Source organism: Sinocyclocheilus grahami, unplaced genomic scaffold (genome assembly GCF_001515645.1).
Source record: "Sinocyclocheilus grahami isolate Dianchi unplaced genomic scaffold, SAMN03320097.WGS_v1.1 scaffold188.1, whole genome shotgun sequence".
NCBI classification, from domain to species: domain Eukaryota; kingdom Metazoa; phylum Chordata; class Actinopteri; order Cypriniformes; family Cyprinidae; genus Sinocyclocheilus; species Sinocyclocheilus grahami.
This window is the reverse complement of record NW_015505367.1, coordinates 335453-361199: the sequence shown is the minus strand read 5'-3', so window position 1 is coordinate 361199 and position 25747 is coordinate 335453. Positions and strand designations below refer to the sequence as shown.

Sequence of the window (25747 nt, the reverse complement as noted above, 5' to 3'; positions counted from 1 at the left end):
GGTACTATATACAAGAGTCTTTTGAGAATTAATTTTTTGCAAGAAATGGTCAAACTGTCATACAGTCATTCAAAGTCAGCTGCAGAGTGTGACAACCGGAGCATACATCTATCTCATCCAATCATACTGCATATTCAACAAATGTGTCCATAACTATGTCCCCAAAGATGCATTTCTAAGTATTTAATGCAAATAATTTTCTCAGAAACTAGAATGTAAGGTCTCTAAAATAGCATTTCTTATCTCACACTTATCTTTCACCTTTGACCTATGGACTGTTTTTAGCATATCAAAACTCAAGTATACTGATGAGGAAAATAAAAAATAAAACTTCCTCCACAGTAGGATAAAACTGGAGGTAGAAATGAGCTAGACCTTTATTATCAATTTAATTCAATCGTCACTCATCCTTTGTAAAATTGTAATTAAATATCCAGTAGATGGCGCGTGTGTACACTAAAACAAAATTCAAAGCAGCTATATGTCGGCTTTATACTATTTCTAAGTTCACTCTGAATAAGTTTTGGAAATTGAGTTTAGAAGAACATTTAAGGGGAAAAAATAACCCCGAGTCATGTTGAATAAAAAAAGTTCTACCGAGTCGTTTATTATCTATACAGACTCCAGACAGACGTTCTCATTTTGACTTTTTGTTATTCGCGTGTCACGTTATGCATAGGCCTATTTAATAGAAGGAAGAACATATTATGCATATTACCATGTTTATTATTTAGGAATACTTTATGCAGTTTCTTTTACTCTTCAACTTAGCAGCATTCTTTGGCGCTCTGCAATAATTTTAGGGACCGGACTTTCATATGGAATGCAATATTTAGGCAAAACTTGAGACCCCAACTGCAATTTTTCATAACTACGCTGTAGACTAAAGGTGGATAATGAGGTATTTTTCAATGCTTTGACTATGGGATTTGTGACTTGCAAATCATGACAGCGTCTTGTCTAAAAACCATTTCTCCAATATATTAGCAATAAAAGACAACGCCTTATCTACAACCCATCTGAGCCGTAGTTTGAGCCATTTGACAATCATGATAGTGTGCAGAAGCGTGGACGCCCCCACCCCTCTCACGCGCTCGCTTCTAGTGAAAATGGGTTTTTAGCACACATCTGACGTCATCTGGTCAGCATATTGCCTCTAATCAGAAGGTTGAAGGTTGGCTTGAAACATTAATCGGTGCTGGACATCGGCGCGTGCTCAGGGGATGGTGATTGTGTTGTCATGGTTTCAGTCATGATGTCGCCAGGTTTGATACAGCATCTTTCCGTGTGTCTTCATCCGCAGTAAAAGCGCACTTGGGGATGGAGAAAGCGACAGCCTAAAGGAGCGCAATTACTGCACACGGGGAGAAATTACACCAGCTGGGCTTCAGTGTTCCTCTTCGCGCACCGGTGTGTGTTTTTTTTTAAAGGGACGTACCGTTTATCATGTCTGCGAAGGAAAGACTCAAAGGCAAGATGACCAAAGACAGCGTTACCTTGCTGCCCTGCTTTTATTTCGTGGAGGTAAGTGAGTGTAGCACTCACTGAGAGAGCTATTCCGATTTGTATCATGTCTAATTAATAGAAGAGAGTTGATGGTGGTCTTCATTCACGCGATGGTCACGTCCAAAATCAAAGCAATCAAGCGGATTGGAACCATAGTCAGTGTTCATTCTGCATGACTGCTCGTTAACTTAGGCATACTGTATGCAGTTCTGGTCGTGAGAAGGTCAAATGCTTTACACTTGTTGTTGTATATTATGTTAATGTTAAGGGGGTATGCGTGATATGTGAAGGGAAATACATAAACATTGTGTTCTGGCTTTTGCGCAACAAATTTTGGCTTGCTTTTTGATGTCTGCCATTCAAAAACACTTTTCCTGATTGCATTGGCACAGGCAACATGGCCTTAGTAGAGTAGAATATTAGTTCAAAGTCTAAGAGAAGAAGATCGTCCACATTGGACTGGAGACCTTATGAAAATTAGTCTTAAAATAAGATATAAACAATGCTGTCTCTCATAGAATTAAGAGGGCAATATTAATGAATTGGGATTGGAATGGACAGTTAATATATGAAGGCTAATCTGACATGGCCTAGATATCACAGACAAATGAGTGCTGATCACTGGTGTCATGGAGATAATGGTGGCAGTCTTTGATCTGTCTTGTTTACTTGTCAAGCTGCAGTGTTGAATTTAATGTTTCTTGAATATCAAAGAATATTAAACCACTCTGTTGTATGTATTAAAAACCATGGTCATGAACTATTAAACCATGCTGTTCTATGTATTAAAAACCATGGTCATGAATAGACTATTGGCTTTCTATTCGGTTTAAACAATTAATCTTAGAGAATGAGGGCATGATGAATTACTACAAGATATTTTACATGTTCTCATCCAGATATCAAATGTAAGGTCCTCTAAATAACTTACCTGGAATAGACTCTGTATTTTCAAATCAGACAGAATCAAAGCTCATTGGCTGCACTGGAATTAATATCATGTTCCCAGGTGTGACCTGGTTGCCTTCTATAGAGTAGCCTTGCTGCAGAGACCTTGTTTCTATCCTAAAATGAGAATTAATTAAAAAAGGCGTAATTTAATATGCTTCGCTTCACTAATTTTGCCTAATTAACTTCCCTGTTTCACTAATGTTTCAGTTTACTACATGTGAACTACAAGATGGCTTGAAAAAGAAAAAAAAACATTATTTTGACACAATATGCTGGCAGATCTAGTTTAGGTTGTAAGTTATTATTCCAATACATTCCTATTTTATAAAAAAAAAAAAATAGGGAAAAAATATTTAAATATCAAATTGCTTCTTGTTCAGTTGTTCAGCCATGTTTAGATGGCAAAGTAATTAATTAAAAATGCATAATATAATTTTAATTTGAGCTTTAGCTACAGATGATATAAAAATACAGATAAACTTTATTTTTAGCCGCTAACTAATAAATAGCAAATATTCAAATCTTATACTATTTTATATAAATAGCACTTTATTTTAAGGTGTCCTTGTTACATGTTACATGTACTTACTATTATAGTAACAATAAATTATGCATAATTACATGCAAGTGACCCTAAGCCAAACCCTAATCCTAACCCTAACCATATAGTAAGTACATGTAGTTAATTATAATTACTCAGTACTTAAATGTATCATTATACTGTAACAAGGACACCTTAAAATAAAGTGCAACCAAATACGTTAAAAATAAAGCTCTAAACTAAAGTAAACTGTTTTAAGTGCTATAAGTCAATTTAGCCATCAAAACAGAATGTTCAGTATGTTTTTAAAGATTAAGTGAGTGTTAGACAGCAAAGATAGGCAAAATGAGCATGAACAATTAAATGTTGAATATCAGACAATATATTATTGACCGATGATTAAAAAAAACAGCCGATAACTGATAAAATTGTAATATTTTTGTTTAAAGAAGAGGTCAATTGTGGCATTATTGTCAGAAAGCATTATGCAAGTTTTGATGGCTTACATTAAAGGGTAGCCTATATATTGCAATGTAAGCTGTGTGTTTGTGTTGTAATAACTTAAAATATAAATGAGAAATATTTAATAAAAGACATCTTCATTTGCAATTCACTGCTAAACATCTGCAAATATACAGTCAAACTACGGAATTAATTTGTTTGCTAGAGAATTATGGGTGGACCATAGACAAAAACTGATATTCATAGGATTCACTGGATCCAATTGGTCCAGTGAAAATTTCATAGAGGTTATTAGTATTTGTGCTGTAAGATGCAGCATCACTAGAAGTTTAAACCACAGGGGCTTTTTCTGCAGCTGTCCTCCCCTTTTTAGAAGGGGCTTGATTACAGTAATTAAAACCCCCTACCCCCACCTTTGATCTTCATGCTGTCCGCTCAAGTTTCGTAATTATTCAGTACGATGGCATATTTCCACCTTGCATAGCACAACGCAATATATTTCCTCCTGTGAGCTGCAGCAGTGAAGACATCTCCAGCTGATCCTTGTTCATTGAGATACTATGGGGTGAACCGTGTCAATGACAACAGTAATTCTAGGATATCTAAAGACATTCCTTGCATATTCACCTGAGAATAACCTTGATTCTCCCGTAATCACACATCTTCTGTCTAACCTTAGCGTGAACCTAGTACCGTTGACGAGTGTGAAAAACCTCAGGGGATGTAACTCCAGTATAGTTTCATCCAAACCCTAATTATATGTATCGGCGTTCTCATACCAACATAATGCTGATTGTAGCAGTTAGCTTGACAAGCACTAATACACAGCCATTGTCATTTAGGTTTTTAGAAGCAAGGATCTCCCAATGCATTTTTGCTTCAGCACCAAGAGCGTTTTTTTTTTTTAGGAGACAACATTTTGGGTATTACGAACAAATATTATGAAATATGATTTAAAAGGCTAACAGCGGATCTGGGGTGTGTTCCCCAAAAGCATTGTTAGCCAACTATAAGACATGGACTTAAATAGATCATTCTCTTGGGTACAGCAAGCAATCCTAACATGCAGTACATTCTTTACTGTCCATTCCATTTGAATATATATACACTCTTAAACATTAAAGGGGTCCAATTATGCTCTTTTACAAAGTCTTGAATTTGTTTTGGAGGTGTACTAGAACATGCTCTCATGCTTGGTGGTTCGAAAAACGCATTATTTTTCACATCATTTACATTATTACAATACCTTTCTCCCCAGCCTGGCACAAACGGCTCGATTAGTTCTGGGGTTGATGAAGGCTCGCCTTCCGAAAAACTAAATGTGTTGTGATTGGTTAGCTGTCCCAGTGCATTGTGATTGGCGAACAGCTTAGTGTTTCTGTACTGCGGTTCATTATTGCAGGCAATTTGATCTGCAATAATGAACGTGATATTGCCTAATTTTCAGTGAACTACGGCTCTGTGTAGTAAATGCCGCTCCATCTGAAAGCAGGTGATGGAGATTTACTTTACTACGGAACTGGCTTTACTGATGAGATGCGCATGACAATCGCATGCGATTAATTGCACAGCTCTATGGCATATATATGCAGGAGGCACTGTTGGAGTGGTAGAGATCGAGGTTTCCCCGGTAACGGCTGTACACAAAGCAGCTCTCCGCTCACAAACGCTGCTTTATCAGACATTACATGCATTATGAAATGAAAATGACATCCAGTTTTCTGAAGACAGTCCGTTTCTTTCAGAAATACAGTGATATGAAAACACCCACACCGGGTTTCGATTTTGAAATGTGCAGTGCTCATGTTTATTCAACAAAGTCAAAGCCTTTTGGAAAATCTATTTGTGGCGGTCAGTTTTGATATTGTGGTGGGCGCCACAAATAAATCAATGTATGAGAATCACTGTAGTCTCATAATTGAAGTGTAAATTCTGCAGATTACATCATTGTCCACTCCAGTATTGTACTGTCAGCAATTTATTACAAAAAAGTTTTCATAATTGTAACATACACATTTACATACATAATTATACTTCAGGTGCATGTGTAATAACTTGCGAAAACTTGACGCTACAGCAGCACTTCTTCTTCGTCGTCGTCTTGTCTGATGCACTCAACCCATGACCTCGCCCCTCCCCACCCCCCAACCATTCGAATTTCCGTAGGCGGGAATTATTTTAATGATATTCTAATGGGACGCTTTGTGACATCACAAAACCCGGAAAACAACGGTGTAGTCCAAACGAGTCGTTCGTTGTAGTTCTTGGAAAGGGATTTTTTTAAAACGAAATATCTCCCTTTGGAGTGGACTTTGAGATTTGTAACTTTGTAGATCTTTTTTTATGCCCAAACATACACACTACACACTGACTAAAATTCAAAAAGTGAAAAAGCATAATAGGACCCCTTTAAGCAAAATAACTGAAATCTATTGTTCCACAAAGAACCTTTAACATCCATGGAATCTTTGCATTCCTCAAAAGGTACTTTATGGTGTAAAAAGTTCTTCAAATTTTTTAAATGTTCTTCACACTGAAGTTCACACCACCAGTGACACGCAGCAACAACATGATTCCACACATTTTCAATGGAGAGCTGGTGACTTCCTGCGACATGAGCACCATTGACCAATGCAGAATGTACCACTGAGTGAGTCATGTGACAAAGTTAAGAAAAGTTAAAATTTATGCAAATGAGCAGCGAATTTCCTGAGCAACAACCACTAGGAGTGAAGACTATGTCTCTAGTGCAGGAAAGACAGGACAGAGTTCTGCAGCGATTTCACTGTTTTATATGGTTTTACTGTAACCACATACATGGATATAAGAAAATGTGTGGAAAATAAACTCATCAGTCATAGTGAGTTTGACTGATACATTGATAGTTTGTGTTGTTAGCTATATGATGCAGTGAGCAGTTTAGCACTTTTGCCATTCATATTTACAGTTTCCCCTGCATAATGTTAAATATTAGGAACTAGAAAATTTATTATTTGTCAAATTCGAATGATGTTTTAGTCATTTTTAGCAGTACAAGTTTAATTAGTTGATTGATCGATCATTAATCTGGTTAATGATTTAATACACTGAGCAGTGCTGTAGTTTATATAACAACACTCTTCAACAGCAGAATGCTACGTTTAATTCTCTTAAGGCTAATTAGAATAATCATTAATGCTTTTAAGTCAAAATAGAATGGTGTCTGTGTTTTTCTGCAATATATTTCATTTGTGATTGCATTTTCTTAAGATGGCCAGACGTGCAGTATAACAATAATATTAGAGCGGCAGCATAGTAACAGCATAGTAACGCCCACGAGCATCTTCACAGTACAGAGACTAGCGACATACATACATATATGTCTCAGTCTAAAAAATTGAATGTGTCAACAATCAGTGCCGTTTTTGAACAGTGTACTTGTGCACAAATGTGTAAGTCAAGCATAAAGTAATGCAAAATGATGTTCATTACAGCAGTATCAAAAGATCTCAAATCGCTTAATTAGTGTAAATTATTTGTTCACATGCATGTGATGTTATTAATGTCTGTATTGTTGAACCAACGTAGCTCAAAAGATGGAGGTATGGCCATCTTATTATGGTTTCAGGAAAACGAATGTGACTAATTGGTTAGTTTCTCCAATGATGCATCATTCTATAGAAGTTACTAGTCACATCGTTGTACGGGAAATACATGCAGATGAGCTCAATCCTAAACGTGAAACTGGCAAAATACAGATGAGAAGTCACATGATCAGATACAGTACCTCCATTGCAATATAATAAGCTGATTACCTTGTCAATGGAATAATTGCCACCTATCATGTTTGCAAATTAGCCTGGATGAGTCAAACTAGTAAACTATGGGACAGTTCACCATTTGCCTAATAAAAGTAGCATAATTTCATTGTTGTTTTCAACACATCTTGCATATTTAGTAAACAAGACCCATCTAATATATTATATTCCTTCTGTTTTATCTCTACAGCTCCCAATTCTGGTGTCCTCTGTGGTCAGCTTATACTTCCTGGAGCTGACAGATATTTTTAAGCCAGTGCGTTCAGGCTACAGCTGCAATGACCGCAGTCTCAGCATGCCTTACATTGAGCCCACAAAGGAGGTCATCCCCTTCCTCATGCTCTTCAGTCTGGCTTTCGCCGGGCCAGCGGTGACGGTAAACGCCAGATTGACACTCATGTTTAGTCTAGAGTCTAGAGCAGTGGTTTTCAATCCTGGTTCTGGGGACCCACTGCTCTGCACATTTTGAATGTCTCCCTTATCTGACACACTCAGTTTGGTACATGGATCTCTCTCCTAACGAGCTGATGATCTGAATCAATTGTGTTAAATTAGGGAGACTCACAAAATGTGCAGCGCGATGGTTCCACAGGACCAGAATTGAAAACCACTGGTCTAGAGGGCACTCTTATGGCGCTTTTCCACTGTGTGGTATGACTCGGCTCGGCACGACTCAGTACGGCACGGCACGGTTTGCATTTCCACTGCAGTTCAGTACCGCTTTAGAGTGGGCAGGATTATTCACATGTCGTTATAGTTGCCTCTACTACCACAACTCCTAAAAAAACTTTTTCATTCCGCATCGCCCCATCAAGCTCTCGCTGGATCCGCTCCTCTGCTATCAACGAGAGGAACGTCTGTACTTCCGCAACAGACAACAAAACTTTTTGGTTGTTAAAAAAAGGTGCGCTCGTTCAAAAGTTGCGTTTGATCCTTCTTCTTCTTCTTCTTGGTTTTATGGCGAGTTGCAATCTTTGCGCATATCGCCACCTACTGTGCTATTATGCAATCAGGATTTTCTTTTACTATATTAGTTGTTCTGTCTCAACTCTGAAGCCATCAAGAGTCCAGGTATCGGTTGGCGCTGCGTGTTCAGCTCCTCCGTCCTCCACACTGAACCCCTTAGACTCCAAACCGAAACAGAACATCTTTTATATTATATTCTTTTATCTAGCCCTGTGCTATATAAAAAATTTAATAAAATCCTATATCCTGTTCTATCACTATTAAATTCATATCCCAATAAATATCCCACATCCTTATTCTTCTTACCTTTATCCTTTAGATATGCTATTAGTTCCTTCCTATCCTCACTATACTTTATACATTCATATAGTGCATGCTCAATTGTTTCTTTCTCACCACAAAATTCACATAAGCCGTTAACATGTACACCAATTAAAAACAATGAACCATTCAGCCCTGAATGACCCAGTATTAATCTAGCTATTATCCCCTCTTCCTTCCTATTCCTTCCACTTACAATCATTTTAGTCTACCTGCTTTTTGATTTTATATAAATGTCTTCCTTTATAATCTAAATTCCACACTTCTTGCCATTCTCTTGTAACATTCCTCTTAGTAATACTTTTAACTTCCCCTTTACCTAATGGAACATTGATATCAATTTCCTTTTTTTAAAGCATTTTTAGCCAGCTGATCACTTATTTAATTCCCAACTACCCCTATATGGGCTGGAACCCAACAAAATCCTATTAAAATTCCTTTCCTTTGAATTTGACATATTAACATTACAATTTCATTAATTAAATCTTCTCTAAATACCTGGTGGCTGGATAATGAAGTTAAGACAGAAGCAGAGTCTGAGCAAATCACAGCTCTGTCTGGTGTCACTTCCTCTACCCACATAATTCCCACTATAATAGCGACCATTTCAACAGAATATATTGATAATTCAGATGATAATCTTTTACTTATGAATATATCCAAGTCAGGGATCGTTCGATCCTTCGCTGGCTGTGCTGATTTAAATCTAGCGGTTCTTTTGTGTTTGTGTCACAAGTTCAGTGACACAGGTAGTGACGATTCTCTCCGGCCAATCCTTGATTAGCAGAGTTTACACTTCACGTTTTGGTAACGGTACGGTTCACTTGGAACCCCAACCGAAGTGGTACTAAAAAAAGTACCAGGGACTGTACCCAGTGGAAAACCCCCCAAAAGTGAACCGTACCGAGCCGTACCGTGCCGTACCATGCAGTGGAGTGCCATTACTTATTCATGTAGGCCTAATGTTTGATCTCAGTTTAGAGGGGCAAGAATGAATATTACAGTGAATAATAATTCATCTATATTTGATGGTGTGCCTCCAATTTCTTTGTAGTCACCTGAAGTTACAAATTGTTGCTAGCTTTGCACACACATTCATAGTTCATGTTAAAGACAAGAAATCGCTTGATGGCTTTAGCTTTGTCTCAGCTATGAACCATGATTTGCTGTTTGCTGGTCAATTACAGGCAGTATTAGAGGGACATTCTCATTCTCGCATCTGAAAATCTTTGCAGGATGAGTCAGTTATATTTTTGCTTACATTGACAATACTAACTTACTTGCAATACTTACTTCCAAAGCAACTTAAAAACATGGAACGAAAGCAAATTTCTCAAACTAAATCACCTTAAGTATGGGTTTCTCTGCTTTCACCTCAGCTAAATTGTTGTTAGCATTTCTATTTGTGTTTTCTATCTCCATTTTTATTTTTTATTTTTTTTACTTGTCTCTTGCATGTTTTCTTCTTCCCAAACTGTCAGTGAAATTTTGTCTGCCACCCACCCAACATGCATTTCGAACATCAGTTGGGCGACAAGGCACTAAGCCTCTACAGGCATGTTGTGAGTCTATTATCATGAGTCTAATAGATTGCCCTCAATTGCATTTTACCATCTGTATACATGTTGAGGTTTACAAGATTGTCATTGCAAAGGCAGCTAGATAGAAAAATCTTCAAGAACCTATTGTCACATTTTCTCGGGGTTTCAAAAGCTGGAAGTTTGGAAGTGTTTCAGTATCGTGGCTTTTTAGAGTCATATTTTAACTGCACTACTGTTCAAAAGTTTTAATAATAAATGAATCCTTTTATTCCACAAGAATGCATTAAAATTGTTCAAAAGCGATAATAAAGACATTCACTTGCTGTTCTTTTGAGCTTTATATTCATCAAAGAATCCTGAAAACAGACTGTATGTGTCAGAGTTTCTGAAAAAATATTAAGCAGAACAACTGTTTTCAACATTGATAGTAATTTCAAATAAGAAAAGCAAAGTTGGCACACCACAGCTCCAAAAGTAGAAAATATTTATTTATGTTCTCACCACAGGTGATGTTTCGAGCCTCGAAACGTCACCTGTGGTGAGAACATAAATAAATATTGTCTACTTATGGAGCTGTGGTGTGCCAACTTTGATTTTCTTGTTTTAAATTGTTCTTGTGGCTGAGCACCCACATTGAGCTTTTGGCCTGTCAGATGTGCGCACTTTGATTGCAATCTTTGTGCAACATTGATAATAAGAAATTATCTTCATTCTCTGCTAATATCTCCACTGCTAAATGGACATACTATCACAACAAAATTAACAATTTGCCAAACTCTCGCATGCTCTTTAAAACATTTCCCTCCCTCCTTTGTCCTCCTCCTCCACCTCCTTCATCAACTCTAACAGCTGACGACTTTGCCATATTCTTCATTAATAAAATTACAAATCTCAGTACACAATTTGCCACATGCCCACGCCCACAACCACAAACTAACATCTTACCAGCAAACATACACTCGTTTTCATCCTTCTCTCCACTCTCTGAGGCAGAAGTCTCTAAACTCATCCTTTCCAATCATCCTACTAGTTGTCCGCTTGATCCTATTCCATCTCATCTACTTCAAGCCATTTCTCCTGCCATTGTACCTGCACTCACTCACATTGTTAAAGGATTAGTTCACTTTCAAATTAAAATTTCCTGATAATTTACTCAACCCCGTGTCATCCAAGATGTTTATGTCTTTCTTTCTTCAGTCGAAAAGAAATTAAGGCTTTTGATGAAAACATTCCAGGATTATTCTCCTTATAGTGGACTTCAACGGCTACCAAACGGTTGAAGGTCAAAATTACAGTTTCAGTGCAGTTTCAAAGGGCTCTACACGATACCAGACAAGGAATAAGGGTCTTTTTTAGTGAAACAATCGGTAATTTCCTAAAAAAAAATTCAATTGATATACTTTTTAACCTCAAACACTCGTCTTGTGTAGCTCTGCAATGCGCATGCGTACTCTGTGCAGTCCCGTTCAAAACAGTTAGGGTATGTCGAAAAACTCCCATCTCATTTTCTCCTCCAACTTCAAAATCATCCTATATCGCTGCAGAAGTACCGATCCAGTGTTTACAAAGTGAACATGCAAAGAAGGTCAAACGCCTTCTAAGGTGTAAAACAGCGATGTAGGACGATTTAGGACAATTTTGAAGTTGGAGGAGAAAATTAGATAGGAGTTTTTCGACATACCCTAACTGTCATGAACCGGAATGCACAGAGTTCACGCAGAGCTACACAAGACGAGCGTTTGAAGATAAAAAGTATATAAATGTAATTTTTTTTTTAGAAAATTACCGATTGTTTCGCTAAAAAATACCCTTTTTCCTCGTCTGGTATCGTGTATAGCCCTTTGAAGCTGCACTGAAACTGTAATTTTGACCTTCAACCATTTGGTAGCCATTGAAGTCCACTATAAGGAGATTAATCCTGGAATGTTTTCATCAAAAACATTAATTTCTTTTCGACTGAAGACAGAAAGATGTAAACATCTTGGATGACATGGGGGTGAGTAAATTATCAGGAAAACTTTCATTTGAAAGTGAACAAATCCTTTAACACATCCCTTCACATTGATGTTTTTCCCTCAACATTTAAACAGGCTCGTATAACCCCACTTGTTAAGAAACCCACTCTTAACCCAACTCTTTTAGAGAACTACAGACCGGTTTCCCTTCTACCTTTCATTGCAAAAACACTTGAACGAGTTATGGTCAACCAAGTCTCTGCCTTTCTCGCACAGAACAACCTCCTGGACAGCAACCAATCTGGCTTCAGAAGTGGACATTCGACCGAGACTGCCTTGCTCTCAGTTGTTGAAGTCCTAAGACTGGCTAGAGCAGCTTCCAAATCTTCTATACTTATCTTGCTGGATCTGTCCGCTGCTTTTGATACGGTGAACCACCAGATTCTCCTGTCATCCCTATTGGAAAATGGCATCTCAGGAACCGCACGCCAGTGGTTTGAGTCTTACCTCTCAGATAGGTCCTTCAAGGTAACTTGGAAAGGTGAGGTGTCCAAGTCGCAACATCTAGCTACTGGGGTGCCTCAGAGCTCAGTTCTTGTACCACTTCTCTTCACTGTCTATATGGCATCACTTGGTTCTGTCATTCAGAAACATGGCTTTTCATATCACTGCTATGCTGATGACACTCAACTCTACCTTTCATTCCATCCTGATGATTCGACGATAGCTGCTCGCATCTCAGCATGTCTAACAGACATATCTTGTTGGATGACGGACCATCACTTTCAACTCAACCTGGCTAAGACAGAACTTCTTGTGGTTTCAACAAACCCATCACTTGATCAAAATTTCACTATCCAGTTAGGCTCATCAACCATAACTCCTTCAAAAACAGCTAGAAACCTTGGAGTTGTAATTGATGATACGCTGAATTTCTCAGACCACATTACTAAAACTGCCCGGTCCTGCAGATATGCTTTATACAACATTAGGAAGATCTGGGGCCTGATGTATAAACTTTGCAATTTTCCATGCACATATCAGGATTTATAAAAAAAATAAACTAGGCGTAAATATGTGCGCACCGTACAGACACAGTCTAGACCATGAGTACGCACTCTTTTACTAGAGTGAGGGAAATAATGAAGCATACAAAATTATTTTAAAGTCTGTTTTACATTTTACATGCATATTTAGATTAAATATGACACTCTCAATAATGAAGATAAGCACTGAAATTTCATAAAATTATTATCCAGAAATTACAACATTTTTATATGAATTTAAACAGAAATATTTGCAGTTGATGTGCTGCTTTCCTGTGGTATGCGATTTAATGTTTTAATCACAGCGAGGATTGCTTGGCGTATGACAATAATGATCACTGATGTTAACTTGATTCGTCTGATGGCTTTGGAACATAGACGGTAATGACAGACATAAGGATGCACTTGTTGATCAAACTGTCCATTGGCTGGTTTGAACAGGTTTGATGACAGTACTCTAGAACCTCTGTTCACAGGTGTCACACACAGAAATAGCCTAATGATAACCCCTTTCGTGCTCTTCCCAATATTGTGACAAACACCATATTTTAAAGATAGAATTTGAAGGAAACTGTAAGATATGCACGTTTTATTTTCAAAATGTTTTGTTATTGATGCGATGAGTCAGGCAGTTATTTACACTGCAAAAAAATAAGGCCTATCTCCATTCAAATATAGGCTATAAACATTCTAAAATATATGTTTACTTTATAGGCAAAACTGTATACATTTGAATAGCAATGTGATGTCTCAAAAAGCATTTATAGTACGTATCTCATATTTTCATAACGTAATGTACCCTTAACTGCGTTAAACATGGTGTCACGTGGATGGAATATGTATGGAAATTATATACAGATTACGTTATGCATATTAAAACTAGGCGTTGTAAGCTCCATATACAGCTATTTCAGGGAGGAGACGGGGTGGAGATTCATGTACGCACAATCTTCCGCTTACTGGGTATTACAAAGGTAATTTTTCACAGGTTCTGGCATACGCATGGCTTTATAAATCTAAAAACATTTGTAGGTACGCAAAATCTAACTTTTGTGCATACGCACACATTTAGGATGAAATCTACATAAAGTTTTATACATCAGGCCCGTTCTTTTTAGAACATGCAACACAACTCCTTGTTCAAGCTCTTGTTCTATCCAGGCTGGACTATTGCAGTGCTCTCTTGGCAGGTCTTCCAGCCACTTCTATCAAACCTTTACAATTAATCCAAAATGCCGCTGCAAGATTAATCTTTAATGATCCGAAAAGAATGCATGTCACACCTCTGTTCATCAATTTGCACTGGCTACCAGTAGCAGCTCGCATAAAATTCAAGGCATTAATGTTTGCCTACAAAACCACCACTGGCTCTGCACCCCTTTACCTAAATTCATTACTTCAGAGTTATGTGCCCTCTAGAAGCTTGTGTTCTGCAAGTGAATGATGCATTATTGTGCCATCTCAAAGAGGCACAAAATCACTTTCACAGAGTTTTTCATTAACTGCTCCCTCCTGGTAGAATGACATGCCCAACTCAATCCGAGCAGCTGAGTCCTTAACCATCTTCAAGAAATGACTAAAAACACATCTGTTCCATCTTTATTTGACCCTCTAACTCTTAACACTTTCTATTCTATTTTAATTCGACTTTATCTATTTATCTTCATTTTCTTATTTAAAAAAAACACAAGCTTTTTATTTTTTCTATTCTATCTACTTTTCTTTGTGTGTGTATATATAGAAGAAGAAAGACATATTGTTGCTCTTTTGTTAGTTTTGATTGCTTCTATTGTCCTCATTTGTAAGTCGCTTTGAATAAAAAGCGTCTGCTAAATGACTAAATGTAAATGTAAATGTAAGAAATGCTTTTGAGTGCCAAATCAGCATATTAGAATGATCTTCAAAGGATCATGTGACAGCGATAACTGTCTGAAAATGGCTGCTGAAAATTCTGCTGTACCATCACAGAAAAATAAATTCTATTTTTAAATATATTAAAATAGATATGTCATTTTAAATTGTAATATTATTTCACAATATTGATGTTTTTACTGTTGTTTTTATAAAATAAATGCAGCCATGGTGAACATGAGAGACTAATTTGAAAAACGTTAAACAATATTACCAACCCCAAACTTTTGAAGGGTAGTGTAGCTTTTGAAGAAATAGGTCACTGGGTCACAGCTAGGGTCAATGACTATTACTGTAAGACTGTCAATAAAAGAAAAGGAAAAACATTTAAAATTTCAGTTTAAAGCGTGTCAAGTTCTTAGAAATTTACTTTTTGTATTCATTGTTGTTTTGTATGGTTTTGAAATAAAAAAAATTTATCCATTTTCCAGAAGAGTTTAAGGGCCAGTATAACTAACAGTTTGCGCCAGAGAAAACCGTCTTTTGGCGTTAAAATAGTACTGTCAGGTTTTACTAAATACGTGCAGACGAATTAGTGCTGTAAAGGCATGGACACTGTTATTTTTGCGCCTGACCTTATGCATTTGTAGGAGCTTATTTTTCAGACGCAACATTTATGGGAGGAGAGTATTCAAATGAATCACGCAACGAGATTTTTACTAATGTTTGTGCTCATCAAATTACTAGTATTTGCGCCATTATTTAACACCCAAAAAAAGCATGTCTTAAACTGTTTTGCGCTTGAAATTCCTGCAATTGTTGATGCTAGGAAGAGGCACCGTAGAGAACAAAGAGCGCGTGGTAGAAGGCAGAGGATTCTTTCCACACTTTTTAATTTATTTAGTATGCCCAAAGAACACATTATGCGAACATATCGTTTGCCAAGCCATGTTATTTGTAATTTGCTTCAGGAAATAAAAGACGTCTTGGAACCCTCAACTAGGAGTCATGCCATACCAGGGGCCTCATTTATAACCGCTGCGTACGCACAAAACCTGCCCTGAAAGAGGCGTATGCCACTTCCTACGCAAAAGGTGGGATTTATGAAAACAAACTTGACGGAAAAATTTGCGCACCTGCAAACAAACTCTGACCCATGTGTACAGACTTTTTTTTCCTGGAGAGAGAAAAGTAATGAAGTAAACAATTATTTTAAACTCTGTTTTCATGTCGATATAGCCTACACATTTGCATTACATATTCCACTCTCATTAATGGAGAAATTACATAACTAAAATGACATAAAGTTATTACACAGAAGTTAAACCAAAATTATATGAATTTAGACATAGCCTATTTATAGTGGATGCGCTTGATCACTTTTCCTGTGGCATGCAATGTTTTAATGACAGCGAGGAGTGCAATGCGCACCATAATTAGTCTTTAAATTAAACTGCAGATTTTTAGTGAGAACAATGATCAATGATGCACATTTACTTCGATATTATGGCAAACTGCTGAATTTGGTGGTCGAACGGTCCATTGTCCGATTTAAATAGGTCCAGTGATAATAGCTTACTGTACAACTCGGCGCTGTTTTGGAATTGTGCTCTCGCACTAATTTGCCCTCTTTAGTAAAACTGTCCCTAAATTTAATAATGTCATGTGGTGTATCCAAGTAAAAAGTAATCAAATTTTTCACAACATTTTTGCAAGACATGAAGAGCATTTTACAAATAACAATTATTAATTCATTAATGATATTACATTTTATTTTTATTTTTATGAATTTCAGTATGCCAGTTGAATTTTTTTTAATTTTTTATAAATCAATAAATCTGAACCAAAAATACAAGCTTTCTGTCATTGCCCCAGTTGTTTATTATATTCACAATGGCTTTCAAAGTTTGTTATTCCAGTGTTGGTCTCATCAACATCATCTTAAAATTGCCTCGCTCCACCTATATTCATCAGAGAGCAGATTCGTTTAATGTTTAATGACATATTTGTTTCATCAACTCTCCAGCACGTCGCTTGGGTGTTTTCATCACATTAGGTGCTCCAGAATACTGGCCTAATTAATTTTGCAAGGCAGCTATGCTCATTTGAGTGCTATCACTGTTGGTTATCCTTTGCATTTTGCATTTGTCAGCCACTGTTAATAAGTCTGTGGCTGGTCTGCAGTGAAGCATGGGTACAAATGGCCACCTCAGCCCAAACATTTGGTTCATAATTTTGACTTTTGCTCCACGTTTAATCACTCGACAACATTCTCTCGATGCTAAATCACCCAAATAAGTTTTGGGCCTCAGTACTATATGGGTATTATGGCTGAGCCTTTTACTAGCAGGCGGTGTGTGAATGTGTATCCTGCTGGTAGCTCCAGCTGTTATGGTAGCGCCAGCTGCACTCGAGCGCTGCACTTGACTGTAGGTTTGCGGCAAGTGTAATCTCAGGAGGGTTTGATCTTGTTCATCTCTCTCACTCTCTATCTCGTCCTCCACAGCATGCCCCCTTCAGAAGCATTTACATATAAATCTATGGGTTTCTGCTTTTCATTTACATGGAATTGACTGTTTAGTCATTGCGATAGTGGAGGCCTGGATGACTTTCAAGACACCCCCTTCCCTCATCAATTTTTTTTTTAGTTTTGGATGAAATCCCTCTCATATGGCTATGAAGGGATGGATTAGAGCGATTACTTTAATTACAGTAATGGAGTTGATGTGTCACTGATTGTATTAGTAATGACCCCTGGAAGCCACTAGAAAGGGGACGGATGGTGGTAAAAAGTGGGTGCTGTGTGTTTGGGTAAACACAGATGACCAACTTTCCACAGATTATGATTGGGGAAGGGATCCTGTACTGCTGCTTGGCCAGAAGAAACATCGCCATCAAAACAGAGGCTAACATAAACGCCGCCGGCTGCAATTTCAACTCTTACATCCGACGAGCTGTGAGATTTGTGGGTGGGTGTACATATTTCTGCTCTTTGTGACTCTATAAAAAGCAATATAGCTTGTATAAATATTATTCGGAATACTCTTTTGATCTTGACTCATTCTATCTGTTTTATAGTCTTGTACTATATCGAGTTTGCTATTAATAATGAAAGCTCCATCTATTTTATCACAAGCTTATGAAGTCTTCTTGCTGCTTATGAAATGTTGTATTTGCTTTATATGACTGAGGAAAAAGCTCTGTGCGTATACTTTTGTTTCATTTTCAGGGGTCCATGTGTTTGGCCTGTGCATCACTGCACTCATCACAGATATTATCCAGCTGGCCACAGGATACCACGCCCCCTACTTCCTCACTGTGTGCAAGCCCAACTACACCAGCCTCAACACTTCCTGTGATGAAAACGCTTTCATTGTGGATGACATCTGCTCTGGGCCTGATCCAGCAGCAATCAACTCTGGCAGGTCAGAGAGCGGTATCTGTGTCAGATTGTAGTTCGTCAACATGCATGATCATGCCCAAAAATGGTCTAAATTTGGACCAAGCATTACATACTATTTTATCATTGTGACTATTAAATCAATGTGAAATGGTGTTGTGAAGTTGTGAACAAGACAAAATGTAGGGCAGGATATAATTTTACCCATTGGGAATTGGGGGCATTTTTTTCTGAGGAGCAAAGAGAAAACTGACAACATGCCGACAGACAAGACAGAGCATGTTACTTTTGGTGTGAAACAAAGTCTCAGCTTTCAAATTTTGTTGTTTTTTAAGAAATTAAAAAAATAAATACAGTTTTGGCTCTTTAATGTGTCGTGACAGACCACAGCGCCTCACTTCAAGTGACACGTGAAGCGATCATCTCGTCTCTGTACTAGTTATATCATGAAATAAACATGAATGAACATTAGAAGGTATCTAAGGTATCTAGGTTTCAATTGCGGAAAGATGTCAATACACACCATTTTTCAAGTTCAAGTCAACTGACGTTAATCTACTCTCCTCTGGTTTGTTTGTTAGACAAAAATTGCAGATTCAGCATTATGATTGGTTTAGATCGCATGTCAATCAAAGTCCCTATGAAGGGTCAGTTGAGCCATGCTGAATGTGAGTTTGCTAAAACAGTGTAAATAGCTGTTTGGCTACTGATCGACATTATCCAATAGCCTGTGTGGTCCAAGTGATGTCAGCAGAAAAGTAAAGTTGTTTTAGAGGCAGATCAAGTTACTGTTATTAAATATTTGGTAACACTTTATTTTAAGAACCAATTCTCACTATTAACTAGCTGTGTATTAGTATGCATATTACTAGCATATTGGCTGTTTATTAGGACTTATAAGCACATATTAATGCCTTATTCTGCATGACCATTCACAGGAATTTATTGAGGGGAAACTCTTAATTAATAGTGATTATGTGTTCCCTATTCTAAAGTGTTACCAAATATTTTGATTAAAGATTATGAAAATAACGAGTCAATCACAATAAGATGGTGAACATGCGTTGAGAAAGTAAATAGAGTCCATTTTTATTTAATCTGGTCTGTATAAAAGAAATTTTCTAAAAATAAAATTCTCAATGGGCTGAGATTTGCCTCCATCTGTGATAATCTGTTTGAAAGTATTTTTGTTTTTTTAGTTCACTCCCACTTCAAATTGAGTTAAAATTGGCAACATTTTTGTACCATTTCAGGATTTCTCATCAAACATCTGCAATTAAAATACCTGTGTCATGCAATGATTCAAGACTGACATTATGAAAAACTCACTCTAACTATATACCCAAACAAAGATTATTTGACATTATGGCTGACAAAATTTAAATGGACCTGCTGCACAGCAACTCTACTTACAGTAAAGGTCCCTTATAATATAATATATAATCCCTGCTATAAACAGTGTAGGTAAATGTGAAGGCAGCCGAATGAATGTGGCGCTGTCCTCTGGCACATGGCGTTCCTGTAAAACCCACACAGAGTTCAGTCTTGTTGCTTCGCTCACAACCCGGCTGCCCATTCCAGCACACCCACACACATCCATTTGCGCAGCTCTGATTTTTTCATGCACTCTCAATAGCCATGATTATATGTTATGCAGACATTTTGTATAGCGTAAAAATTAGACGTAAAGAGGGTCGGTGTGGTGTGTGTGTGTCCCCAAAGGCTTACGCTTCTGTTACGTACATTGAAATGTGTCTCCAGAATATCTAGTTCTTGGAAATAAAAATATCCTGTTTGGCCCAATATATGAGTTAGGGAACTATAGACATGATTATCTGTGGCTTTCCATTCCCATCTGTCCTTTAGCATGGTACACTACCTCAAATGTGTTCAGTGTGAAATGATCTGAAAATCTAACAAGGCTGTCTGTCTCTCATTACAGGAAGTCCTTCCCATCTCAGCACGCCACTCTGGCAGCTTTTGCGGCTGTGTACATCTCCGTAAGTAATCCACTTGACTCATGGCACAGTTGACTCAAGCGATATCTAACTGCATGCCAAATAATCCAACTGTCCTTTCCACTGTAAAGCATTTTCATTAAACTTCAGTCAAAAGGCTGGTCTCCTTCCACAGATGTACTTTAATGCCACTTTGACTGACTCATCTAAGCTCCTGAAGCCACTCCTGGTGTTTTCCTTCATCATCTGCGGCATTATCTGTGGCCTGACTCGCATCATTCAGTTCAAGAACCATGCCGTGGATGTCTACTGTGGCTTTCTCATAGGAGGGGGCATAGCCGTCTACCTGGTGAGTCTTGTTGTTGAGGCTTTCAAAGGCGCTGTGTGGATAATAATTAATTTTACATATTCCCATGACAAATCCATATTACTCTATGAAACCTGACTCTGGAAAAGAATCATAGAGAATTAGCGAGGTGCTATAAGACAATGCTGTTTTAATGGAGATAAAAATAGCTTGCACATGCAAATCCCTTGTGGCTTCTTTTCTGCTCTCCACCCACATACACCCCTCACATTCCTCCCACCATTTCTTTCTTTCTCTCTCACTAATTCTCCTTCTTCCCTGCTCAATCTGCTCTTGAGGGCTATGTACACCCTGTGATTTCTAACATCAACAACAATGCCAAAACTCCTTACATCAGGTCCCGATTTTATTGTTTGCTTAGCACATTGTACGCTAATCAGGTCAAGCAAATTACTATGTAATGCTGTTTGATACTCTGGCTGTGAGTAAAATGAGGAAAGCTCTCAAAAGTTAATGTAGGCTTATGATGGACTTTAGTCAATGTAGGCATCATATATATTATTTTTTGGAGAATGAAAACAAGTCTGTCGATCATTCAACTAATGTTAATGTTGAAAATATATCTTGGCGAAGCAATTACTGGTGACAAAAGAACATGTAAAAATTTGAAACAAGTATGTGTTGTGAAACATTACAGGACCTTGAGACAACACTGCTGAAAAAAAAATCTTCTGGTCAGACTGGTCGGTTGACTGGTTCTAGGGGGGTTTGGGTACTTCACAGATGGTGATGGAGAGACTTTCTGGCTACCCAGCTAAAGCTAAGACTGGACTCAACACTTTTAAAGACCGTTTCCATTGACTGGAGAAGATTCTAGCCTTTGACAGTCAGAAATAAGCATAAACCTAATGACTGAGTCAGTCCACAACACAAACCAGCTAAAGACTAGCTTGGCCAGGCTGGGAGACCATATAACAATTTGAATATAATATACAAGTGTCTCTCAAATACTTATTTTCATTTGCAAAAAATTAAATGTCACTATCATGACTAAGATCTATATGGCATCTATTGATTGATGTTGCTGTATATATTCTGCATTTTTGCACTACTCTAGGGTCTGTATGCAGTTGAAAACTTTAAACCTAGTGAAGACACATCTCTAAAGACACATGTACATCCTCCTCTCCGGCAACCACAGCCACCACAACCTCCACCACAACCCCAGCCAGTGGTGCCTCCACCTGCCATGCGGGAGCCTCTGAGACCTCTACCAAACCTGAACACAGATCCACCACGCTTACTGCCACCTAAGAGCCTGAGCATGCGGGAACGTCCCACCTCAGCTCGCTCTGAGAGTATCCTGCTACGTGGCCCATCCCACAGAGAGAACATGTCCAATTTGAAAAGGGCAAGCACAGAGGTACAGTGCATTACACCTCCCAGTCCTCTCTGCCAGGAGAGCTTTGTGACATTCAGTAACACTCTGCCCCGCGTGCACTCAACTGGATTCGAAGAACCGGTGCCTCGACGCCATGCTGCAATCCATGCCTCCATGGACTCCACACGTTCCAAGCAACTGCTTTCACAATGGAAGACCAAGAACGAGAACCGCAAGCTGTCTCTGCAGGTAATGGAGGCTGAGGCTAGCCAGCTGTCTCCCCAGCAAAACATGGAGCTCCGCTGCAGCTCTGAACCCTCAGCCATGGGCTTAGATGGTGAGCTCCGTGGTGGACCTCCTGGACAGTACATGAAGCTAGCTGCTAGTGCTGTGCCATTAGCCAATCATAATAGCTCTGGTGGCCTAACTGGTGGAGCCAGGGTATCGATCCAGTCACGACCAGGATCATCCCAACTGGTTCACATCCCTGAGGAGACCCAAGAGAACGTGAGCTTCTCACCTCATGAGAATGGTGAGGAGGTGAATGATGGTGGGGGAGGGGGCGGGAATGCACGGTCGAAATGGCTGACGGTGGCAGAGAAGAGCACCGCCTGTCGGACTAACAGCCAGCCACGTATCATGCAGGTCATCGCAATGTCTAAGCAGCAGGGCATGTTGCACGGCAGTCCTAAAAGTGAGGGGAGCACCGTGAGTTGTACCGGATCCATCCGTTACAAAGCCCTCATGGATCAGGATCCCAGCGCGGGCATTGTTCGAGTGGAGGCCCACCCTGAGAACAAGCCAGTGGTTAAACCACCATCTACAGATGGCAGCGGGTCCTGGAGGTGGAAACCGCAGGAGCGGGGCAGCATCCGGCAGTCCCTTGAGCTCAACGACCTGAACCGGGACTCCGAAAGCTGCGAGTCATTGAAAGACGGCTACAGCTCCATCGATGGCAACCGTAGCCTACCTGACATGAGCAACCCCCATCATCCCCATTTCCACCATCACCACCACCACCACCACCAACAGAGTATCACCACCATCCGAGTCACACCGGTGGAAGCCAGCAGTGAAGCCACCTCAGAAACACTCTCCACCACTTCCAGTCGAGACTCCACACTACGCAGGAAAGGCAACATCATCTTGCTGCCCGACAGAGGATCTAGTCCTGATAATGCCAGGAACCTGCCTCACTTTTTCAAACTCTCCCCTACACCTCCCCCCATTTTGACTTTCAAGGAGTGAAAGAAACCTCTTTCCTTACCAATCCTCTAAGATTTGCCTTTGCTCTCTGAACTCTGAAGACTGGAGACTCTGTTAGGGGACTGCGTAGAGCCAGTGATTCTGGACACATGTACATTCCCTGACCATTAGACACAACTGCACTCTCCAGAACACGTAAGGCAGCATTGTGCATTTTCAGTCTACATTCTATAGGCCTCGTTACTATAACATAAGCACAAAATATTAAATTTGAGCCTGTTTGGTAAAGGTGATTGTTTGATTTGCCTATCTCATTCGGATTAGCTTTGTTATCGAATCCATTGTCTTATCGGAATTGTCTGTTGTCTCATGGCAACGTGGGTGCTTTTAAAAACTTTGCAAATTTATATATATTTTCTCAATATAAATATTTGTATGTATACTGGACCATTCAATCACATCTTTTCATGCTTAAGGAAAAAAATGGTTTTCACTATGTTGCTTTTAAATATTTTAGCTGGGCTTTCGATCAGACTCATAGCTTTTAGACAAATAGGAGAATGTTATTGTGATGTTTACAGAGGGTTTTAGCAACACTGTATTAACCAAATGGATGTTTTGTTTAGGGGGCTTGTTTAACCATATGCACTGTGTGTTTTAGTGACCATGATTGAGCAATTTTCATTCAAACAGCTGAAAGCGCTCTTTGCTGGCATAGAGACAATACATTTATAGAGACTCAGCCTTTGGCATTGTAATGCAGAGAACAATACATTCTTCAGACGTTAATGTCATATTGCCTTTGTGTAATATAAAACTTTTATTTGGTTCCTTAGGCCAATGAGCAATATTTCACTCATATATATTGATTTGCAAGCCCCCGTGTTTTGTAGTGTGCTTTGAGCACAGGTATAATTGTGTTTTATCGCCCATTGCTGTAAGTTTACAGTGATGTATTGTCCATCATTTTCTAAGTCGTCCCCCCATTTTGCCTGGCAGGATGGGGTTATATAGCTACTGAGGTGCGTTGTCCTCTTTATTTTTAAGAGTGTGGGCAAAAAAAATGACTAATACTTCACTGCACATTGCAGAGAAGCATACACAATATGAGAGCAATAGGAGGCCCCCAAAGGTACTATGGGAATTCATTGCTTATTTTTGTAAACGTCTAAAAAATACTAATAATCATATTCATAGAGTGCCTCAAAAAGTATTATATGCCTATTAGCTAGTGATAACTTAGCCCCATCTTGCAGTAACTGTCCAAAAATGTTGCTGCTGTAATGATTACGGTGCAGAATTGACAGATGTTCACTTTGCTTTTTGTGACTTTGCTTTAAATATCCACTGTCTGTGCCATCAAATGGCACTGAAGAATGGGCACAGCCACTGCATAATGACAAGTGCTGCATAAACTAAGACGTTTTAATAAAATACACAAATAGACAATGTTAGGATTCGTCCTGTGTGGTGTGTATATTTCTAAACAGTTCTAAACTGTGTATTTGTATTTCTAGCTCACTGTTTACATACTTGTTAGGACCATATTGTAATGTATACATAAATATTGCCAAATAAGATTGTATGTTGAACAAGGTGTCAGATACATGTAGTTAATTCATTTTTTTTTTAATTGAACTTAGATTTCATTGATATATATACATATTTAGATATGTCGGTTTTAAAAGAGTGACTCCGAACCAACACATTTTAAAGTTTTATATATGCTTGTACAGTATAATTGTACCCCACATTATGGCTTTAACCTGTCCTTACATATGCATGGTGACTTACTACTGTATGTACTGTAACTAAAGGATTTGTTTTGTTTTTCTTTTCTTTTGTAAATGATGCCTTTAATAGTGATTGCTGGCCGGATGGCTAATTTCATTCTGCAGAATCAACCGAATAATCATTCAATCTTTTAACCCCTGTAAATAGATATTTGTAAGTTTCCCAGCAAACTGTTGAAATGTAAGAGAGATCAGTGGGTTATTATTTGAGTGTCATAGAGACACTTGCTTTATTAGTGCTCTATGGCTTTTTGGTTGAACCTGTTGACAGATATTTGGAAGTTTCGCCTTGTGGGGTTTTGTTTAGCGATGTATTTTGACTGAGGATGATATGTCTTCATATATATTGAAATAAATGTTTGGTATCACAGCCAAAATAAGCATTTTTTATTTCCACAGTCTTCTGCATGGTGTCATAAATTATCAAAAAGTATATAATCACATTTGTATGTACCTTTTTGTGAAATGCTCTGTTTCTTTCCCTATTTATAGCAAAAAAGTTATTCTATATGTGACGATGCATATGCCCACAGACCACCCATAGTCTGTTCACTAACCATCTGATGCTCATTGCACACAAAACTAATAAGCATTTTCTCGATCTAGTTCAAATATGATTTGCTTGGCAATTTCTGTAAGGACCAGATGATTTTTTATCGGTCCTTAAAAGAAAGTTGTGTTGGGATGGTTACTTTGGAAATGTAATAGGTTGCAGATTACAAGTTACCCTATTTAAAATGTAAGTAGTGTAACTATTTCAATTAC

At 38.4% G+C, this 25747-nt stretch overlaps 1 protein-coding gene across 1 annotated transcript; it reads left to right on the top strand.

The window, feature by feature from the left end:
- Positions 1-1099: 1099 nt before the first annotated feature.
- plppr4a (phospholipid phosphatase related 4a) lies at positions 1100-24279 on the top strand. The gene is made up of 7 exons (XM_016284791.1): positions 1100-1524; positions 7448-7633; positions 17777-17906; positions 18167-18362; positions 20280-20337; positions 20471-20644; positions 21720-24279. Exons 1-7 carry the CDS (start codon positions 1447-1449, stop codon positions 23229-23231), a joined length of 2334 nt encoding a protein of 777 aa, XP_016140277.1. The 5' UTR covers positions 1100-1446; the 3' UTR covers positions 23232-24279.
- Positions 24280-25747: the final 1468 nt, after the last annotated feature.